General features: G+C 45.1%; 1 protein-coding gene and 1 long non-coding RNA gene across 2 annotated transcripts in view; one reads left to right on the top strand and one right to left on the bottom strand.

Annotated features, from left to right (window-relative positions):
* LOC105519791 overlaps window positions 1-16,625 on the bottom strand; it is a 127,251-nt gene that overhangs the window by 4,050 nt on the left and 106,576 nt on the right. The window lies entirely within an intron of this gene.
* Window positions 1-16,625, top strand: part of MYRIP (myosin VIIA and Rab interacting protein) — a 417,935-nt gene that overhangs the window by 338,195 nt on the left and 63,115 nt on the right. Inside the window, exons 8-9 of the mRNA XM_011953264.1 lie at window positions 5,099-5,258; window positions 12,703-13,340. Of these exons, the coding sequence (XP_011808654.1) occupies window positions 5,099-5,258; window positions 12,703-13,340 (798 nt within the window). The remainder of the gene's footprint in view (window positions 1-5,098; window positions 5,259-12,702; window positions 13,341-16,625) is intronic.

Below are 16,625 nucleotides of genomic sequence, written 5' to 3'. Positions count from 1 at the left end.
TGGACACAAACCAATGGGCTGAGTTCCGGTTCTTGGGTACTTCAGAGAACATAGCTCTCCCACCTTTCCTCAAGCTGTTCTCACCCTGGACACTCATCTGCATCACCTGCCCAAGCCCTACTTTAAGGGTCTTGATGCAAGGGGTCTGGGGTGGAGCCAGGGCTTCCATATTACCAGAAGCCCCTGAGTGATGCTGACAGGATGCCAGGCTTAAGGATGGTATCTTTACAATATCTTGAGACAGAATCCTGACCTACAGGCTGTGGAGGGCCCTAAACCTGTGGCCTCCTGATAGGGCCTCCCCTTTTTCAATTTTCTAAAGACCCAGACACCTTTGGCTTAAGAAATAACCATGCAGAATCCCCAAACCCCATCAGCACCACTGCTTAGGCTTGACTGCAAAACCCAAACGTAATTCTTCCCCATCCAGATGGGAGTTCTCATCTATTCTCTTGGACTAAGGTTCGGTGTGAATGCTCCATTTTTAATTTCCTCCCTCGTTGTGTGCTCTCTGCCAGTATGGGGGTCAGTGCGACCTGGCTTTCAAAACCTTAAGATGCAATATCCTAGAAGGCACCAGTGTGGGTGTTATAATTCATTTCATGCCTCTTTGGGTGCATGCAAATAAAAAGACCTCTCTGTAGTAATATTGTGATCTTATTGTAATAATGATGATGACACCAGGGACCAGACACTTACTGTGTGCCCAGTGACTAAGATGAATCTCTGTCTGGCTTTCTCTGTTTTCCTGTCTTTTGTCCCTTCCTATTTTCTCAGCCTTTTCCCTTTGTCTCTGTCATTTCCTTCCTCACTTCCTTCTCTCTTTTGAATGGCCATAGTATAGGACTAAAGTACTTTTTATCATTGCTATAATTACTGGATTGAATTTAATACTTACATCTGACCCTAAAAACACAAAGCAAAGCCATGTCTGTTATGTATACATATGACCACTCTTCTTGATTTGTCCTCAGATCTTTGATACTAAAAACATTCTCTCCCTGTTTTTTATTGTGGGCTCTTGGAGAGCAAAGACTATTTTAAAGCTGCGGTTGGTGCCACAGGGAGCCTGTCCCGTTGGTGATAATCATAGCAATCATAGCAACAATCTATGGTTCCAACAGATATAAGTAGAACACATTGCTGCTGCCCACACAGGAGATGCAGCTACTGCAAAGAATGGTGTTCCAAAAGTAACTGATGATCACACTGGGTGTTTTGCCCAAAGCTTCGGGACCGGTTGGTTCCGATGGCAAGTCCTGCTGGGCTGGGGCGCATTAACCAGGAGTGCATTTTCCCAGGCTTGCAGCAAAGGCTGTCAGGCACACACCAAGAGAGCATGGAGGAGCATTGAATTGGAATCAGTCAGACCCGAGCTCAACCCTTGCCTTACCCTTGGCCATCCATATGCTTTGGGCAAGTTATTCAATCCTGATTCTGTTTACTCAATCAAGTTGAGTGAGAGAACGGTTACACAGGCTTAGTGGTAACCCTTAATGAATGCTCTTATTTGGCTTTTATTGAATGTTTTCTCTGTGCTATGCATGATACTGATCCCTTAACATGAGGAAACTGAGGCTTAGAACAGTTAAAGTTTTCCAGGATCCCACATAGCAAGAGGAGGAGCTGGCATTTATCCACTACCTAATGTATTACCCATAAGTTAATGCCCAAGGAGTTAAGAGGAAGGGCCTCTCTGAAAGCCCAAATTCTCAAGTTCATCAATGCAAGGGATTGCTGATGTGCTAACATTCCTGGATCCATGGACTCCCCCTATAGCTCCCTTGCCCAGATGTTCAGACACTGTAACTCAGACCAGTCCTTCCAGTCACCAGCCCTGCGTCTTCTGTGTACCCTAGAATAAGTAAGACAAGCGGAGGCTGTGGGTAGGAAAGAAAAGTGGGCACAGAGGGCTCAGCCAGGGTTATAAGCCAGTGTAATAAACAAATAAATTACTCCTCTCTGGCTGAACTAGCTGGTGAGTAAAAGCATTGTTGTGGTGCCCTCTGCTGGGCGTGTGTTGCTTGTAATGAATTTGTGGCCGAACCACACCTGGGTCTCAGAACTGTCTTTTCCACCCTGGCTGGAGACTGTAGGCCACCAGTGGCCTAGAACCTGTTGGAGACAGCTCTGTTGAGACTTTTATGGTTGTCAGGGTGTAGTTTTTTTCTAGTGTGGAACAATGACTTGCCTGAAATAGACTATCTTTATAGCCTGGCATTCCCTACTCTCTGCTATTGGGACCAGAGAGGGACTTTTCATTTGTTAGTCTTGGCTTTTGTAGGGAATGGGGGAGAATTCTTGTCCCATAAAAAAGGACCCCAGCCGCCACATATACACACAAGTCTGAGTCACTGCAAAATGAAATATTAAGTATTGTTTCCCCTTTTTAAACTTGTATTCAGTGATTTATAGTGAGAAGCTTGTAGATATTTTTTAAAGGCTAGATACAGTAAATGGCTTCTGTGAGGCTGTAATAATACTGCATCTGGCAACTAGACTGTCAGCTTCATAAGGGCTAGCACTGTGTCTTACAGCCTATAAATTCAGTCACAAACATGCAACCAAGGATCTCAAACAAAAGGCCATCCCTGCCCTCATGGAGTTCATTGTGTGTGGAAGACACAGAAAGTCAGTGCACAACTACAACGGTGTGGACAGAGCTGTGTAATCACACAGGAGGAGAAACGTAGCCAGTCCCAATGTACACCAGGGCCAAGGGTATGTCCCTCTTGATACATGGAAGTTTGCCATAGAACGATGTTTTCCTTCATTTTTAATAACTTCACTTGCCAGCTGACCATCATCCTCAATCTCTGTCCTCTCTGAAAGCTGCTCATTTTCTGTCAGATATTTAGCAAAATCGCAGAATGGCTGTGAATTCCTAGCCCCATGAAAACCTTGGGTGTTGTCAAGCTGCATCATCCAAACTGCTCTGGACACCAGGGGCAGGGTCAGTGCTTGCTATGCCCTCAGAATGAAAGAGATGACACTCAGCCAAAAGCCACTTCACTTATGTGTTAGCTTGGCTCTCCTCCAAGTAAAACCTTGCTCTCCAGGATGTAAGTGTAGACGACAATCGGCTCCTTTTTATTTCTTTCTCTTACTCCCTAATTTTGTGTAAGACATTGGAAAAAAATTAGGCACTTTGAAAAACTCATGTTGTAACCATTCACTCGATAACAAACATTCACTGATTTCCAATTCTGTACCAGTTACTGTGCCAGAGGCTACAGATGTCACTGCTAAAAGAACATTACCCTCAGTTGCTCCACAGTCTAATGGGTGCCCCAGGCCAGAAGAGAGATGTTTGCAAGAGTGCAGTAAAACATAAGTATCGAAGAAGCCCATGACCCCCAGCCCAGCCTGGGGAAGGGGGCAATTGGTAGATTTCCCACAGGCCATGGCCTGCTTGAACTGAGCCTTATTAACACACAGCGTCTTGAGGAATTGATAAGACAGGGAGAGCTCATCACCTCTGGGTTGTGTTAACCTATGACCATTGCATCGAAAGGCAGGTCTGGAGGCCCATCATGCTCTCGCCTCTATATTTGAAGGGATGGGAGCAGGTTGTAACACTTGGTTCATAGCTTAGAGGGTTCCATATTTGTTCTGTAAGCCCACCTTCCTCCTAGATCACCCCCAGGTCTCATGGGGGAAGTAGAGGTTTCCTACGACTCTTTCTGAATCAGAACTGGCCTGCATTGCCACTCTCCAACAGAGTGTACCAGACGCCCTGTATGTGAGGGGTCCTGGGTCCTAGCCTGGCCTGTGATAATGGGGATGCTGGGTTTTGATCTTCATCTATCTCTGTGTCTTTCCTCAGACTGGTCCAGAGTCCTTAGGAGGCAAGGCCATTGAGTGCATCTTCGTCTTCCAACCTCTAATCTTAAATCTCAGTGTTGTCACCCAAGTATCCTGTGCTCATTTTTGCCATATTTCTTTCTTTGTTATTCTCTCATACCTTTTTTTAAAGCTACCATTATCATACAGTTTACTGTGAGTGCAGGGCAAGATTAAGTTTCCACATCTCTCAAGGAATTAAGTCACTTGGCCAAGGTAGTGTAGCCAAGGTGGTCACGGAGCCCAGGCACGGCTGACTCCTGGGTGCAGCTCCAAAGCACCCCATGGCCCTGCCCACAGCTCTTCTCTGAGGGAGCTTGCCTTTGTCTCCTAGTCTAGATACCTGTGGGAGAGAGAAAGGTGAGGAAATGAGCACACTTTGCACTGGGACAGAAGGGAGTAGGGGCTGCTGGTGCTGGCGTCAACCAGCAGGGGGAAGCCCACTGCAAAGGGGCCTGAGTTTCTGATCAGTACTTTGTTTAATACTGTAATCATAGATGCTTTCAGTGGCTTTGTGAATATACCCTTTCCTTCCTAAGATTACCAATGTAAAAAGAGTAAAATAACCAGTAAAATATCATTCCTTCATTCAATGGCAAAGGAAAACTTTAGTCTCGTTCTATTTGATAAAATTCTCTATACAACATTTGAGCATCACAATACAACATATTATATATAAATATATCTATAATGTATATATAATGCATTATATATCTGTAATTCAATTTGAATTTGTTCCTGTCAGTCACTTGAATTTCCATTTCTGCCACTTATCCTTAGGTTAGAGTTTTTTTCCTTCCTTTAATTTAGGAGCTACATGGGAATATGTTGTAATAGTCCTGTGCTGTGGATGGATCATACCTTGCTCTGGGATCTCTTCAGGTTTGGAGATCTTTGAGGAGAAGATGCTTTCCATTTTGCACACTCGAGAGCAACTCATCACGCACAGCTGGCCCTGAGAAATACTGGCCGCAAGAGTGGTGGATAAGAAAGAGCCGTATGAGAGCTGGCCCCATAAAATTCCACTACATCTCATTCTTTCTACTAGGCCTCGCTGACTTGCAAGGGAATAAACATTTGTACCATTACCTGGCATTATATACTGATTTGCAGCTTTTAAGGCTCACATGAAAAGAGGCATTACCATTAAACATGTTTTCTCCATGCTGTACAATGTCTGCCCCCAAAAGGTGAAGGCATACCTCCCAGGCATTGTACTTATGAGCTCACCCCTTCCCCTCTTTTCTTTCCACAGCGGTCCCAGTCTGCCTTCTCAATCACTGGAGAAGAAGCCCTGAAGACCCCTCCAGCAGAGGCTGCATCGACATCAAGGCAGCCAAGGGAGCAAGGCCAACACCCAAGAGCAGAGTCTGCTCTGCCCAGCTGGAAGAGCGTGGACAGGCTGGATGAAACAAGTAACTGTTTTAAGCAGCATCTAGTTGGTCTGTGGGTTTCAAAAGTGTGGTTTAGAGGCTTCTCAGCTATTGCATGGCCACCCAGCTCCTCTTCCCATAAGTCTGAACTGGTGTGTGTCCCTCTGGGCCACCAAGTCATGAGGCCTCCAGCACAACACACAATATATAATGTAGTCATGTTCTCCACTTAGGCAGTTTTCCTAGCTGCTCTGGCAGGATGAAGGCTCTCAGGGTGTCATCACATTCTATGCTCTGTGCTGAGACCTGTGGGACGGGGGTTGGTGGGGGGAGGCTCCTGGACAAGTGTGTTCACATCACTCCACTGCACACCCACTTCAGCACTTCAGCTACCTGTTCTATGTGGACTAGAAGAATGTGTCTTATGTAGGCCAGGAACATTAAACTAACCTCTCATGGCATTTCAACTTTCAAAGGGATTTGGCTCCCACCAAATTTGGGTCTGTAGGTCTGGTTTTAAGGATGTCCTTTCTGAAACTGGATACATTAGTTAGGGTAGCATATGCCACTATAACACGTAAACTGAATATGTAAGCAGCTTAACTCAATCATTTTCTTTTTCATCACACAACAGTGCAGTACAAGTCCCCCCGGCCTATGGGAAGCCTTCAGAGGCCAAAGTACAAAGTTCCCACCTTGTGACTCTATCATCCTCCAGGGCCTCTGAGTCTTTTATGGGCTTATCTACATTCAGACAGCAGATGGAGGAAGGGAGAATGGAGAAGGCAGGGACCTGCTTCTTAACCATCTCAGCAGGGAGAGCTCACACCACTTTCACTCCCAACCTGTGGACAGGAACTGGTCGCATGGCCCCACCTCAATGCAGGAGGCCCTGAAAAATGGCATCCTGGCCAGGCAGATGCATACCAGTAACATGGCTGGGTCATGAAAGAGTCTTTGGTGGGCAGTTGTCTATCCCTGCCTGACGGACATCCTGAGGACGGCATTGCTATTTGCTTGCGCCTCTGCTCTTCCTGCTTCCTCCCCCTAGAATGTCCTGCCTCTACATGGGGCAAGTCAGCTTGCCTCTTTAGAGACTCTTCAACATGTATGGCACGTGGTCCTTTGTAAAGCTGTTGAGTCATGTAATCCCTCAAAATGAAGGGGCTCAAATGAACTGAGTCATTTTCCTAAAGTCTCATATCAGAAGACTTTAAGGTGCTTGGACCCATCACCGTGGGTGATGGCCGAGGGCCATGAAGTCCCTGTGCTCAGGGGGCCTCCTGGTCTACATGAATGTCAGACTAAATCTTCCCCCCACCCCTGCACAGGTCTACTCCTCTCTTCCTATTTCCTGCATACACACACTGTGTCGGGAGGCCAGGCATATTTGTCTTCACATGAAGAAACCATTAACAGTATTCTCATCCCATGTCCTGTCAGACTTAGACCCCTTTCCTGAACAATGAAAACAACAAAAAAGATTAACAGCACCATAGCCATCCTAGTAATAAGCTTTTAAAGATTGTGCTGTTATTTCTACTCTAAAAGGGAAAAGATTTAACCAACGACTGTAGAAACAAAATCCATTATTATCACAGGGCAAAGAATCAGAAAACATTAAGTATTTTTAACTGTCATTCTAAAGATTTACCAAAAGAGATTATTTTTATATTGACCTTTTAGTACCTATCAGTAGAAACTGCAGTGCCATGACATTGCAGAAATTCTGCAGCAGATGATTGTTTCTTTACTTAGGTATATGGTGTTCGTTTTTGTTTTTTAAGTGCATTTTTCTTTTCTAGATATGCCTTTCTTTCCTCCCTCTGCCCTCCCAGTCTATTCATATTCATTCATTCATATTCTCACTCTCTCTCTTCATTTTCTCACTTCTCTCTCCTTCTCTGTGGATTGCAAATGCACACAGAAAAGGGACTGTTAGATTCCACAGAGTACCTGAGAATACCACATAATAGAACTTCAATGCACAATATCTAGCTTTCTAAAATCACTTTAAAACATACAGAGTCCATATGTAGGCACTATTTTATTTTTTCCTCCAACAGCATTACTAGACACTGTCATTATTTTGTTTTGCGGATAAGAACATTGATGGACAGGGAAGTTAAGTGACTTGTTCAAGACCCCACAGCCAACGTAGGCAGAGCTGGTCCTCAAATCCAAACATCATGACTCCAATTTGCAGGCTTTCAACTACTGCATTATAAGTGTCTCTCTAACATAAAAACAAATAAACAAAAACCATCATTTCAAAATTCAGAGTTGCAAAGTGATAAATGTGTAGGATATTATAAAAACAACTACAAGATGCTCTGTTTCACAAAATAGTTTCCAACTGGATTATAAGCATTCATAATAAATTTGCAAAGGAATTTTGTTTTCAAAACATGATTTTGGACATAATTTTCTGTAAAATTAGGCACCCATAGGTAATTTTTCAATTGTGTATAAACAGAAAACTTAGTTCCACAACATCACACACCCAAAAAAATATTTCACATTCTGCTCAAAAATCTAGGCATCTCTCAGGATAAAGATTTAAAATTTTTTCAAAAGGACTTGGGTGGAAAACTTCTGGTTTTCTGAGGAATTTTTAGCCGTTGACATGCTAAACTGTCCATGCCAGCCTCAGAGGTCTTGAGGGATGTCTGAAATGTTTAGTAGGAAGCACATTATTCCTACAGGCATTGCTCAGTCTCAGTTGGGCAGAAACATCAAATGGAGGAGTTCTGGAGGTGGAGGTCATCTTAGAAGGTGAATGCCCACTCAGCTATATTTAGCAGTTGTGTTTATGCCTCAGGAGGAGGGTTGATTCAGATTCCTGTTAGTGCCCAGTTGGGGTCAGTCTTAGGGACACTATGGTTTGGGTAAACCACAGTAACTCTGCTTTCAGTCTTGGCAGTGCTTATAGCAGTTAATGGGTTTCCCCCCAAATGCATTTTCACTTTATAAACCTTGACTGGGCATCTACTGTATATGCTGTGTGTGCTCAGTGTTGGGGAAATAAAGATCGGGGAATTGTCACTGCTCTGGGATCACTCACTGAGAGTTAGTTGTCTGCACAATAATGGAAGAGCAGGAATTTAGAGAAAGAGGAAGCGGGAGCAGGATCCCCGAGGGGTGTTCCTGATGGACCGAGAGACTGGGATATCGGAGTGCAGGTGCAGCTTTGATAATGCTGCTCAAAAACCACCAAAGTTTTCACATGGTTGGGTATCCAGGGAGCCGTCTGTGTTTTTGCTAAGAAGTAAAATTTGCTGAGGTAAAAGTTGGTCAACTTCCAGCTTCCACAGAGGCATGAGGCAACCTGGAGTTATAAAAGAGCAGGAGAAGGGGAGTTGGCAATAGGCTGAATGCCATCTCACCATGTCGTGGGTATTGGAGCCCAGGGACCACATTTACAACATGGCCAACCCTAGAGCCAACCCTGAGTGGCTCCATCAAGGGTCTCCTTCTTTGGATTCCTCCCAGGGCCCCAGGAGAAGCTGTAGACAGCCGGGTTCATTGAGAGCTGCTCAATGGGCCCCATCGCCCCTGCAGCCTTTGGTGCCTGTGTTCATTAACAAGTAGTCTTCATGTGCCCAGGACGGGACCCAGTGTTGGCCAGGGGCTGGGAGCATAGCAGTGAAGAAGACGTGGCTCTGTCCTCAAGGAGCTCACGATCGGGATTAAGGGGTGGGGTAGACAACCAAGAAAATAAACTATAATGTAGTTTGAGTGTTAAGAAATGAAAGCTTTTTGGCAAAGCTCAGAGAACAGAATAGCCAGCTCCTCAAGGAAGGAAGGCCAAGCATATGCAATTGAGGAGTGATGTATAAGTCAAGTCTTGAAAGATGGTCCAGAGAGCAGCCTCAGTGACAGATTAGAAGGTCCAGAGAACTTTTCCTTTCTTCTTAGAGTGAGTGCTCCACAGCCATGCTCAGAGTCCACTTTGCATCATGTGGGTGTCTTGGTTTGACTCCCACCAGAAGCAGATCCTAATATGAGGATCTGAAGACCTATAGTTTATTTGTGAGGTGAGCCCAGAAAACACACAGGGAGGGGAGTAGGGATGTGAAACAAGGAAAGAAAATCAGGCAATAAAATGACTTGTTACTGAGCAGATGGCCACTGTGGGTGGCTGGAGCTTGACCCCACTGGGGACTCTGGGAGCCAGTGTAGAAGACTCCTCTGCTTGGCAAGCAAGAGAGCTGGGGTACTTAGCCACCAGCTCCCCTACTCATTGGTTGAGGGCTGCTCCCAGGAGGTGATACTTCCACCCTGCCTCTGGGGCAAGCAGCACAGGCTCTAGTAGCCAGAGCAAGCCTCAAGTGAAGACTTGCAAGTGCTGGCAATTGGAAGTCCAGCTGGCATACACTGAAGTGGTGAGGGCCAAGGTTTGGGGTAGGGCACCCACAGAGCCTGCTACAGGAAAAATCAATATAACTACTTACTAGCCATGCATAGCTTCACTGAGAGCCTGAGCATTCCTGAGAAACCCTTACCACTTGACTGACAATCCCCAGACACAGCATTAGGAGAATGTCAGCAAAAGAGAAATACTTTTCTCAAAAGACCTGCTATTACCACCACCATAAGTAGAGCCCAATAATAAATGGTAATAACAACCCTAGTGAGCCACTCTTCTGAATAATTCCACTGTCAATGAAAATAGTGTTGCTGTATAGATATTAATGTGTAATACTGAATAGTGACTATCAGATACATATCTCTTTTCTGTATACATACATATGGAGTGCATGGGTGTTAATTCATAACCAGGTGTTAAGTACTACTGCTAAATCGGATTCAACAGATATAAGCTAAAAATAGCTCAGGGCCTTAAGTATAGCAGGCACTAGGATTGATGCTTTACATGCGTTATCTCATAATAATTCTAGTGATAGCCAAAGGTGGGTCACACTGACCCCACTGTTGGGCAAGGAAGTAGGCCCAGAAGCGTTCTCTAACCAAGGTCACCTGCTAGTAAATTCAGTAGCTGGGGATCAGCCCTGCGTCTGCTTGAATCCAAAGCTATTGTTCTTTGCCCTACACTAAAGCAGCCTCCTCCATTTATAGACAAGGGTAAAGGAGCCATCAGGAATTAATCTCTCTGAGCAGGCATGTGTAACACACTCACGAGCATCCCCTTGTGCAGTCCTCTGACAACCCAGAGAGGTGTTAGCTAAGCCCTTTTCACCAGTCAGAGAACCGAGGCACAGAGGATCACACAGCTGCCAGGTGGCTGAGTGGGGCTTCCTCCTGGACCTCTGGCTTCGAGGCCACTGGTCTCTCCACTGCACAAACTGACTCTGGGACAGAGAAGGCTAGGCTTCTTCTAAGGATAAAGCGATGCCTGAGATCCAGGCCCTGCCTCAGGGACTTTGTCCTCACACTCAGCAGGTGTGTGACAGCTAGAACACATGGAAGAACGTGCAATGAGCCAGCCAGGTCCCAAGCCAGGAGAGCTCAGAGAAGAGAGGCCAAGTCCAGCAGGGAGATGAGAATGCCCTTCAGGAAAAGGCTGTTCCCACCGGTGGGATGAGGTGTTGTAGGATCACTAGGGCTTTACTACATGGAAATGGTGGAGAGGGACACTGAAGGCAGGAGCGGCAGGAGAAAGGCCGGTGCGTGGTATCAGGCTTCTTGGAGGCCCCTGCTTGTATCAGCCCACTGCCAGGGTCCAGCATCCTCCTCGTCAGAGAAAGCCCCACTTCCTGACTCTCAAAATAAAAAGAACTCAATGTCCTGCCAGTCGGAGCTGCAGTCAGGCAGTGGAAGTAGAACTGGGTCGCTGTCGAAAACATATGTTCTACCAACATCTGAATTCCCCTAAGGCTGTGGTTCTGTAACAGGCTTAGCAGGTACAATGCTCTGTGGGCAGCACTGTGAAATACTGATAACTTTCATTTTATTATGAAAATTATGTGGAGCAGTAGCAGTTTAACTGGTAGAAAACCTGTGTGTTTTAAGTAGCATAAAGTAAGACCCTGCCTCAGAGTCCTACTACATCAGGGCTGTGGCTGCTGCAGGCCTTAAGCCCCGAAGCAGATGTCCACACACAAGTTGGGGAATGGTTTCTTCAAAGCCCTGGGGTCCGCATCACTTCCCACGGACATCCCTGCAACAGTCCTGCTTTAAAAAAAAAAAAAGGTAGACGCTGTGACTCACGCCTGTAATCCCAGCACTTTGGGAGGCTGAGGCAGGTGGATCACCTGAGGTCAGGAGTTCAAGACCAGCCTGACCAACATGGCGAAACCCCATCTCTACTAAAAATACAAAGTAGCCAGGCATGGTGGTGTGCGCCTGTAATCTCAGCTACTTGGGAGGCTGAGGCAGGAGAATCGCTTGAACTTGGGAGGTAGAGGTTGCAGTGAGCCGAGATTGTGCCATTGCACTGCAGCCTGGGCAACAAGAGTGAAACTCTGTCTCAAAAAAAAAAAAAAAAATGGCAGCTCCTGCTGGCAACTGCTGTGCCTGAGGCCTCAGTCCTGGGCCAAGTACCCATAGCCAAAGGAGCAGCATATCACCTTATTCCCACCCCACAGACACATGGGAAGAAAGCATTTTCCTGTTCGCCTTAAACAAGACAAAACAACTTTTACCAATCCACCCCCAGCATGCAGATCAATCCTTGGGACCATGTTCTGGGCAGATCTGAGCCCAGTTTAGACCACTCCAGTCCATAGTCACAGCCTGAGAGCTGCTCCAGCTGCCCTTGCATGGTGCTTTGCAGCTGGCCGGGGGCTTCCGAGGCACAGTCTGTAGCCCAGAGCTGCCTTGGAGTCAGGTAGAGGATGCACCTCGTCCTCACTCTACAAGTTAGCAGCTCGTGACCTTTAACAAGTTACTTAACTTCGCTCGTCGTTTCCTCATCTGTAAAATGAGATTGGAAATACCAAAGTTTTTTTGGCCTCAAGTCCTTTCCAGAGTGAGGCATGTTCCTTGAGTTAAAAATAGACCTACGTGCCTGTCTCAGGAACCTGTTATGAAGTAGGATCTATAAAAGAGCCAAGAGCAGATGCGTTAACCTCTGAGGTATGCCAGGGCAGGTAGTCGAATTGTTTCCCATCAGTGAGGGGAAACTAAGGATCCAAGAGACAAAATTGTAGCCCGAGGTCAAAGAGCCAGAAGCTGGTACTGCCAACTGCAGCCCTCTCCCCTCCCCTTTCAAACAAGCCTAGGGCAGGAGTGTGGCAGTGCTGAGGAGACTGAGGTGGCGTCAACCCAGGTAGACTGAAATAGGAGCCAGATCTCCAAGTTTCTCTCCATCTGTGAAGCACTGGGACCCTTTGAGCTTTCAGGGGATTCCTCGGGGAACTTTGAACTCTGCCCACCAATTGGGTTTGCCCTCCTGGGCTTCCTAAAGGCAACTGCTCTCCAACACCCCGACAAGCCACTCTTGGGGAGGTAACAAGTCGCAACCTCATCTTGCATTAAAGTGACAACAGCCCCTCTCTGCTTTCTCTATCTTCTCCATCCACAGACCTGGCCCCAGTTTTGCAGAGCCCCGACGGGAACTGGGTGGCCCTGAAGGACGGCGCTCCGCCCCCTACCCGACTACTGGCCAAACCTAAGAGCGGGACATTTCAGGCCCTGGAGGTGGCCTCCAGTGTGGCATCTGCCTACGATGAGATGGGCTCCGATAGCGAAGAAGACTTTGACTGGAGTGAGGCCTTGAGCAAGCTGTGTCCCAGGTCCCAGGGCCTGCCCAGGAACCCCCAGCCTCAGCCCACACAGGCCCAGAGCGCTGACCAAGGCCCCATAGCTGCCTCCCCATCCTCTGCAATCTCCCCCAACCCTGAGGCCATGTGCTCTGACTCGGAGACTTCCTCCGCGGGCTCTTCCCGAGAAGTTGGGCACCAGGCCAGGCTGTCCTGGTTACAGAGGAAGGCCCCCAGGAACCCTGCAGCCGAGAAGATGCGCCTGCAGGGAGAACTGGATGTGAACTTCAACCCCCAGGTGACCAGCAGGGAGACCTCAGACAGCAGCGAGCCGGAGGAGGCCCCCCACACCACAGACCGGCGGGCCAGGAGGTGGAGAAGAGCCCGACTGGGCTCAGAAGAGCCAAGCAAAGAACCATCTTCCCCTAGCACCCAGCTCCAGGATCTAGACACACATCAGGTAATGGAAGTGCACACGTGCAAATGCACACACACTCTCTTAGGTAAGATGTGCCCTCCTCCAAGCACAAGTGGCATAGAGTTCTGGGTTTGGAATCCACAGACCCAGATTCTCGTCTTGGTTTTGCTGCTAAGTAGCTGAGTGACTCTAGACAGGTCACATCAGCTCTTTGGGACTCCATGTCCTCTTTGGAGATGATGACCTAGAATTCAAAGTGTGATTTGTGAAGTGTGGCCCCCAGACCAGCAGCATCAGCACCACCAGGGAACTCATTAGAAATCTGCCGAATTGGAGATTCTGGGCATGGGACCCAGCCGTGCCTGTTATAACAAGCCCTCCTGGCGATTCCACTGTGCACTCAAGTTTGAGGGCCACTGGCCTTGGGTTTAGCGTTGAGGGATCTAGAGTCAGACTGCCTGGGTTCAGATCCAACTGTGTGGCCTTGGACAAGGCATCTCTCTAGTTCTCAGTTTCCTCATCTGTAAAATGAAGATGATATTAGAACCCACCTCAAAGGGTGTTCGTGACAAGTGAAAGAGATGTTTATAAAGAGCTAAGCTCTGTCTGAGATTGACACTAGGGCTCAGTAAACATTATTTCAATATTCTGTGATTCTTTAGTCCACATCAGACCCCTTCTCCGGATCCTCAGTGGTTCTTCCCACATGGTTTAGTTCAAGAAAAATGTGATTAAAGCCATGAATTTTCTCCCTTTAAAAATGCACTTGTATAGACACACACACTCACACATGCACAAATGGTCTTGCTTACAATTTCAGATAATTCATGGGCTCCCAGCCAGACTAACTTTATATTCTCTACACCCTGCTCATTCCCAGCCTTGTGCCTTTGATTGTGCTGTGCCCTTGCCCTTGCCCCCACCTCTTCTGGTGAAGACCTGCACATCACTGTCAACCCAATACCAAATCTTGTGGAGCCTAGCTGCCATGCCCTATACTCTTAGTTTGGCCAGAAACTGTCCCCTGTGGCTACAGACAACTCATGCAGGTCCAAAGATATGGTCCAAGATTTCACCACTGTCTGCTACAAGATCTTCTATGAATGCCTCAGCCGCATCCCTGGTCCTGAGGCCCCCATAAAGACAATTGAGGACTCAGGTCCTCAAGCCATAGAATTTGGTATCAGCCCTGATTGATCTGCTAACATATTGCCTAGGAAAGGTCTTTTATTTAGTCCAAGCACCCATTTTCTCCTCCGTAAAACAGAAGATCATTAAAAATCTGTCTCATGGGATTGTTATGATCATAGAATAAAAGTAAAAATTTTGGTTCAAGTGTAAATCATTATTATCTAGCTCAAGTAGAGATTGTTGTCCAGAAACATGGAATGACTTGCCTCGAGGGATACTCTTGAGAGTTTATCTGCATGATTCACTTGCAGGTGTAAAATGTCACATCTCCACCTCAATTAGCTTTCTATTTATTCTGAAATGGCTTGAAATTTGTCTTCTACTGCTAATCTTTGCAAAGCATTGATAGAGAAGAGGCACTGCCTCTGCCTCCCGGGGAGTGACCTTGAGCTAGTGGCAGTACCCACTCCTCTCCACTAGGTGGGGATAGTGCTGCACTTCCAGAGACATCAAAACTCTGATAGGTTTTTTTGGTTTATTATGATGATTATTATTATTATTATTATTTTTTAATGTAGGGTCTCACTGTATTGCCTCATGATTCTACATAGTAGCCTGTATAGAAAATGGGGAATAAGCTCCTCCCTGGGGGGGGCCTGTAGTATGGTAATGGGAAAGTTCACCAAGCTCATCTCCAACTCAGGCATCTCTGGGATCCAACCAGTTTTTGTTTTTCCTGGACTGAGCTTTTTCCCAGAACTTTTTGAAACAATAAGAACTAAAGGTGCAACAGTAACATGTGGGTCTTTAATTTTAAAATAGACTTGCCAAATTAAGCTCCCAAAACTTCATAGCAATTTGCATAGCCATAACAGTGTGTGAGTATGTTCTCTCATGTTGTCAACAATAGTGTTGTCAGTCTGCTAAATTTTTGCCAATTTTATATGAAGAAAAAAATTCCCTTTGGCTAACATTTTCATAATCACTACTGAAATTGAGCAGTTTTTCCTGTGTTTAAAGCTATTTGCACTCTTCTTCTTTCGTCCATCCCACTAGCCTTGATAAGCAATTTACATTTACTTTTTTATCTGTTATTTTATTGGACTATTTGTCTTTTTCTTACTGATTTTTAGGAATTAGTTTTATTTTCTAACTGTATAATAGATTTTAGTTCTTTGATGCTTACACGTGAAACTATTCTCTCCTTGTCTGTCACTTTTGCCTTAAGTATATTTTACATACAAAAATTTTTATTCATAATAATTTATCAGTTATTTTTGGTTATTATAAGTTATTTCCTTTATTATTTTTGTATTTGGTGCCTTAAGGCCTTAAATTTGCAAGGTTATAAGGATTTTTTTCCAATTTTTTCCTAATCCTTTGTAGTTTTCTATTTTCAGTTTAGCCCTTTAGACCATCTGTACTTTATCCTTCTGGGTGATATGTGATAAGATCTAAACTTCAAATTAAGCATTTATCACAAAATTATTATTAAATAATCTATCATCCGCTGGTTTCAGATGCCCCTTTAGTATATTTTAGCCGTTTATTTCTATAAACCTGTTTTATTTTTTACTTTCTATTTTGTTCCATTGATCTAGAAGCCCTATTCCTTTACAAATACTATTTTATTTTAATTATAATAACTTTATAATCTATAATGCTATCTGTTGGATGGTCTTCTCTTCACCGTGTGGATTTTTAGAAAATGATATCATTTTCTAAAAGCATTTGGGCTTTTCTCAGTCCTTCACTTAAATGATTTGTTAAAATCTGCTCAAGTTGCAAAAAAGTCTTTTTAAGTTTTGATTGGAATTACATTAAATGTATGTATCTACTTCAGAATAATTGATATCTCTGTAATATTGTCTTTCCTATCAAGAATGTAGTACTTATTCCCATTTATTTACTTTACAGTGAAGTTTTATAGATTTTTTTCAAAGCTCTCATACATTTCTTGTCAAGTAATTTTTAATTATACATTGTGTGTATATTGTAAATGAGATTTATTACATGTTCTAATTGCTTCTTGCTGGTGTATAGAAACTGTTAATTTCATGTTTACATTTTATAACTTAGTTCCCTAACGGATTCTCTTCTCAGTTCTGGTAGTCTTTTGGGTGATCATGTTAGCTAGTCCAGACAGATAATCGTATTGTCAACAAGTAATGACACTTATCTTTTCCTTTCTGTCAT

This window comes from Colobus angolensis, unplaced genomic scaffold (genome assembly GCF_000951035.1).
Source record: "Colobus angolensis palliatus isolate OR3802 unplaced genomic scaffold, Cang.pa_1.0 Scaffold36, whole genome shotgun sequence".
Lineage (NCBI taxonomy): Eukaryota > Metazoa > Chordata > Mammalia > Primates > Cercopithecidae > Colobus > Colobus angolensis.
The sequence above is the reverse complement of the archived record's forward strand: the minus strand, read 5'-3'. Positions and strand labels throughout refer to the sequence as shown.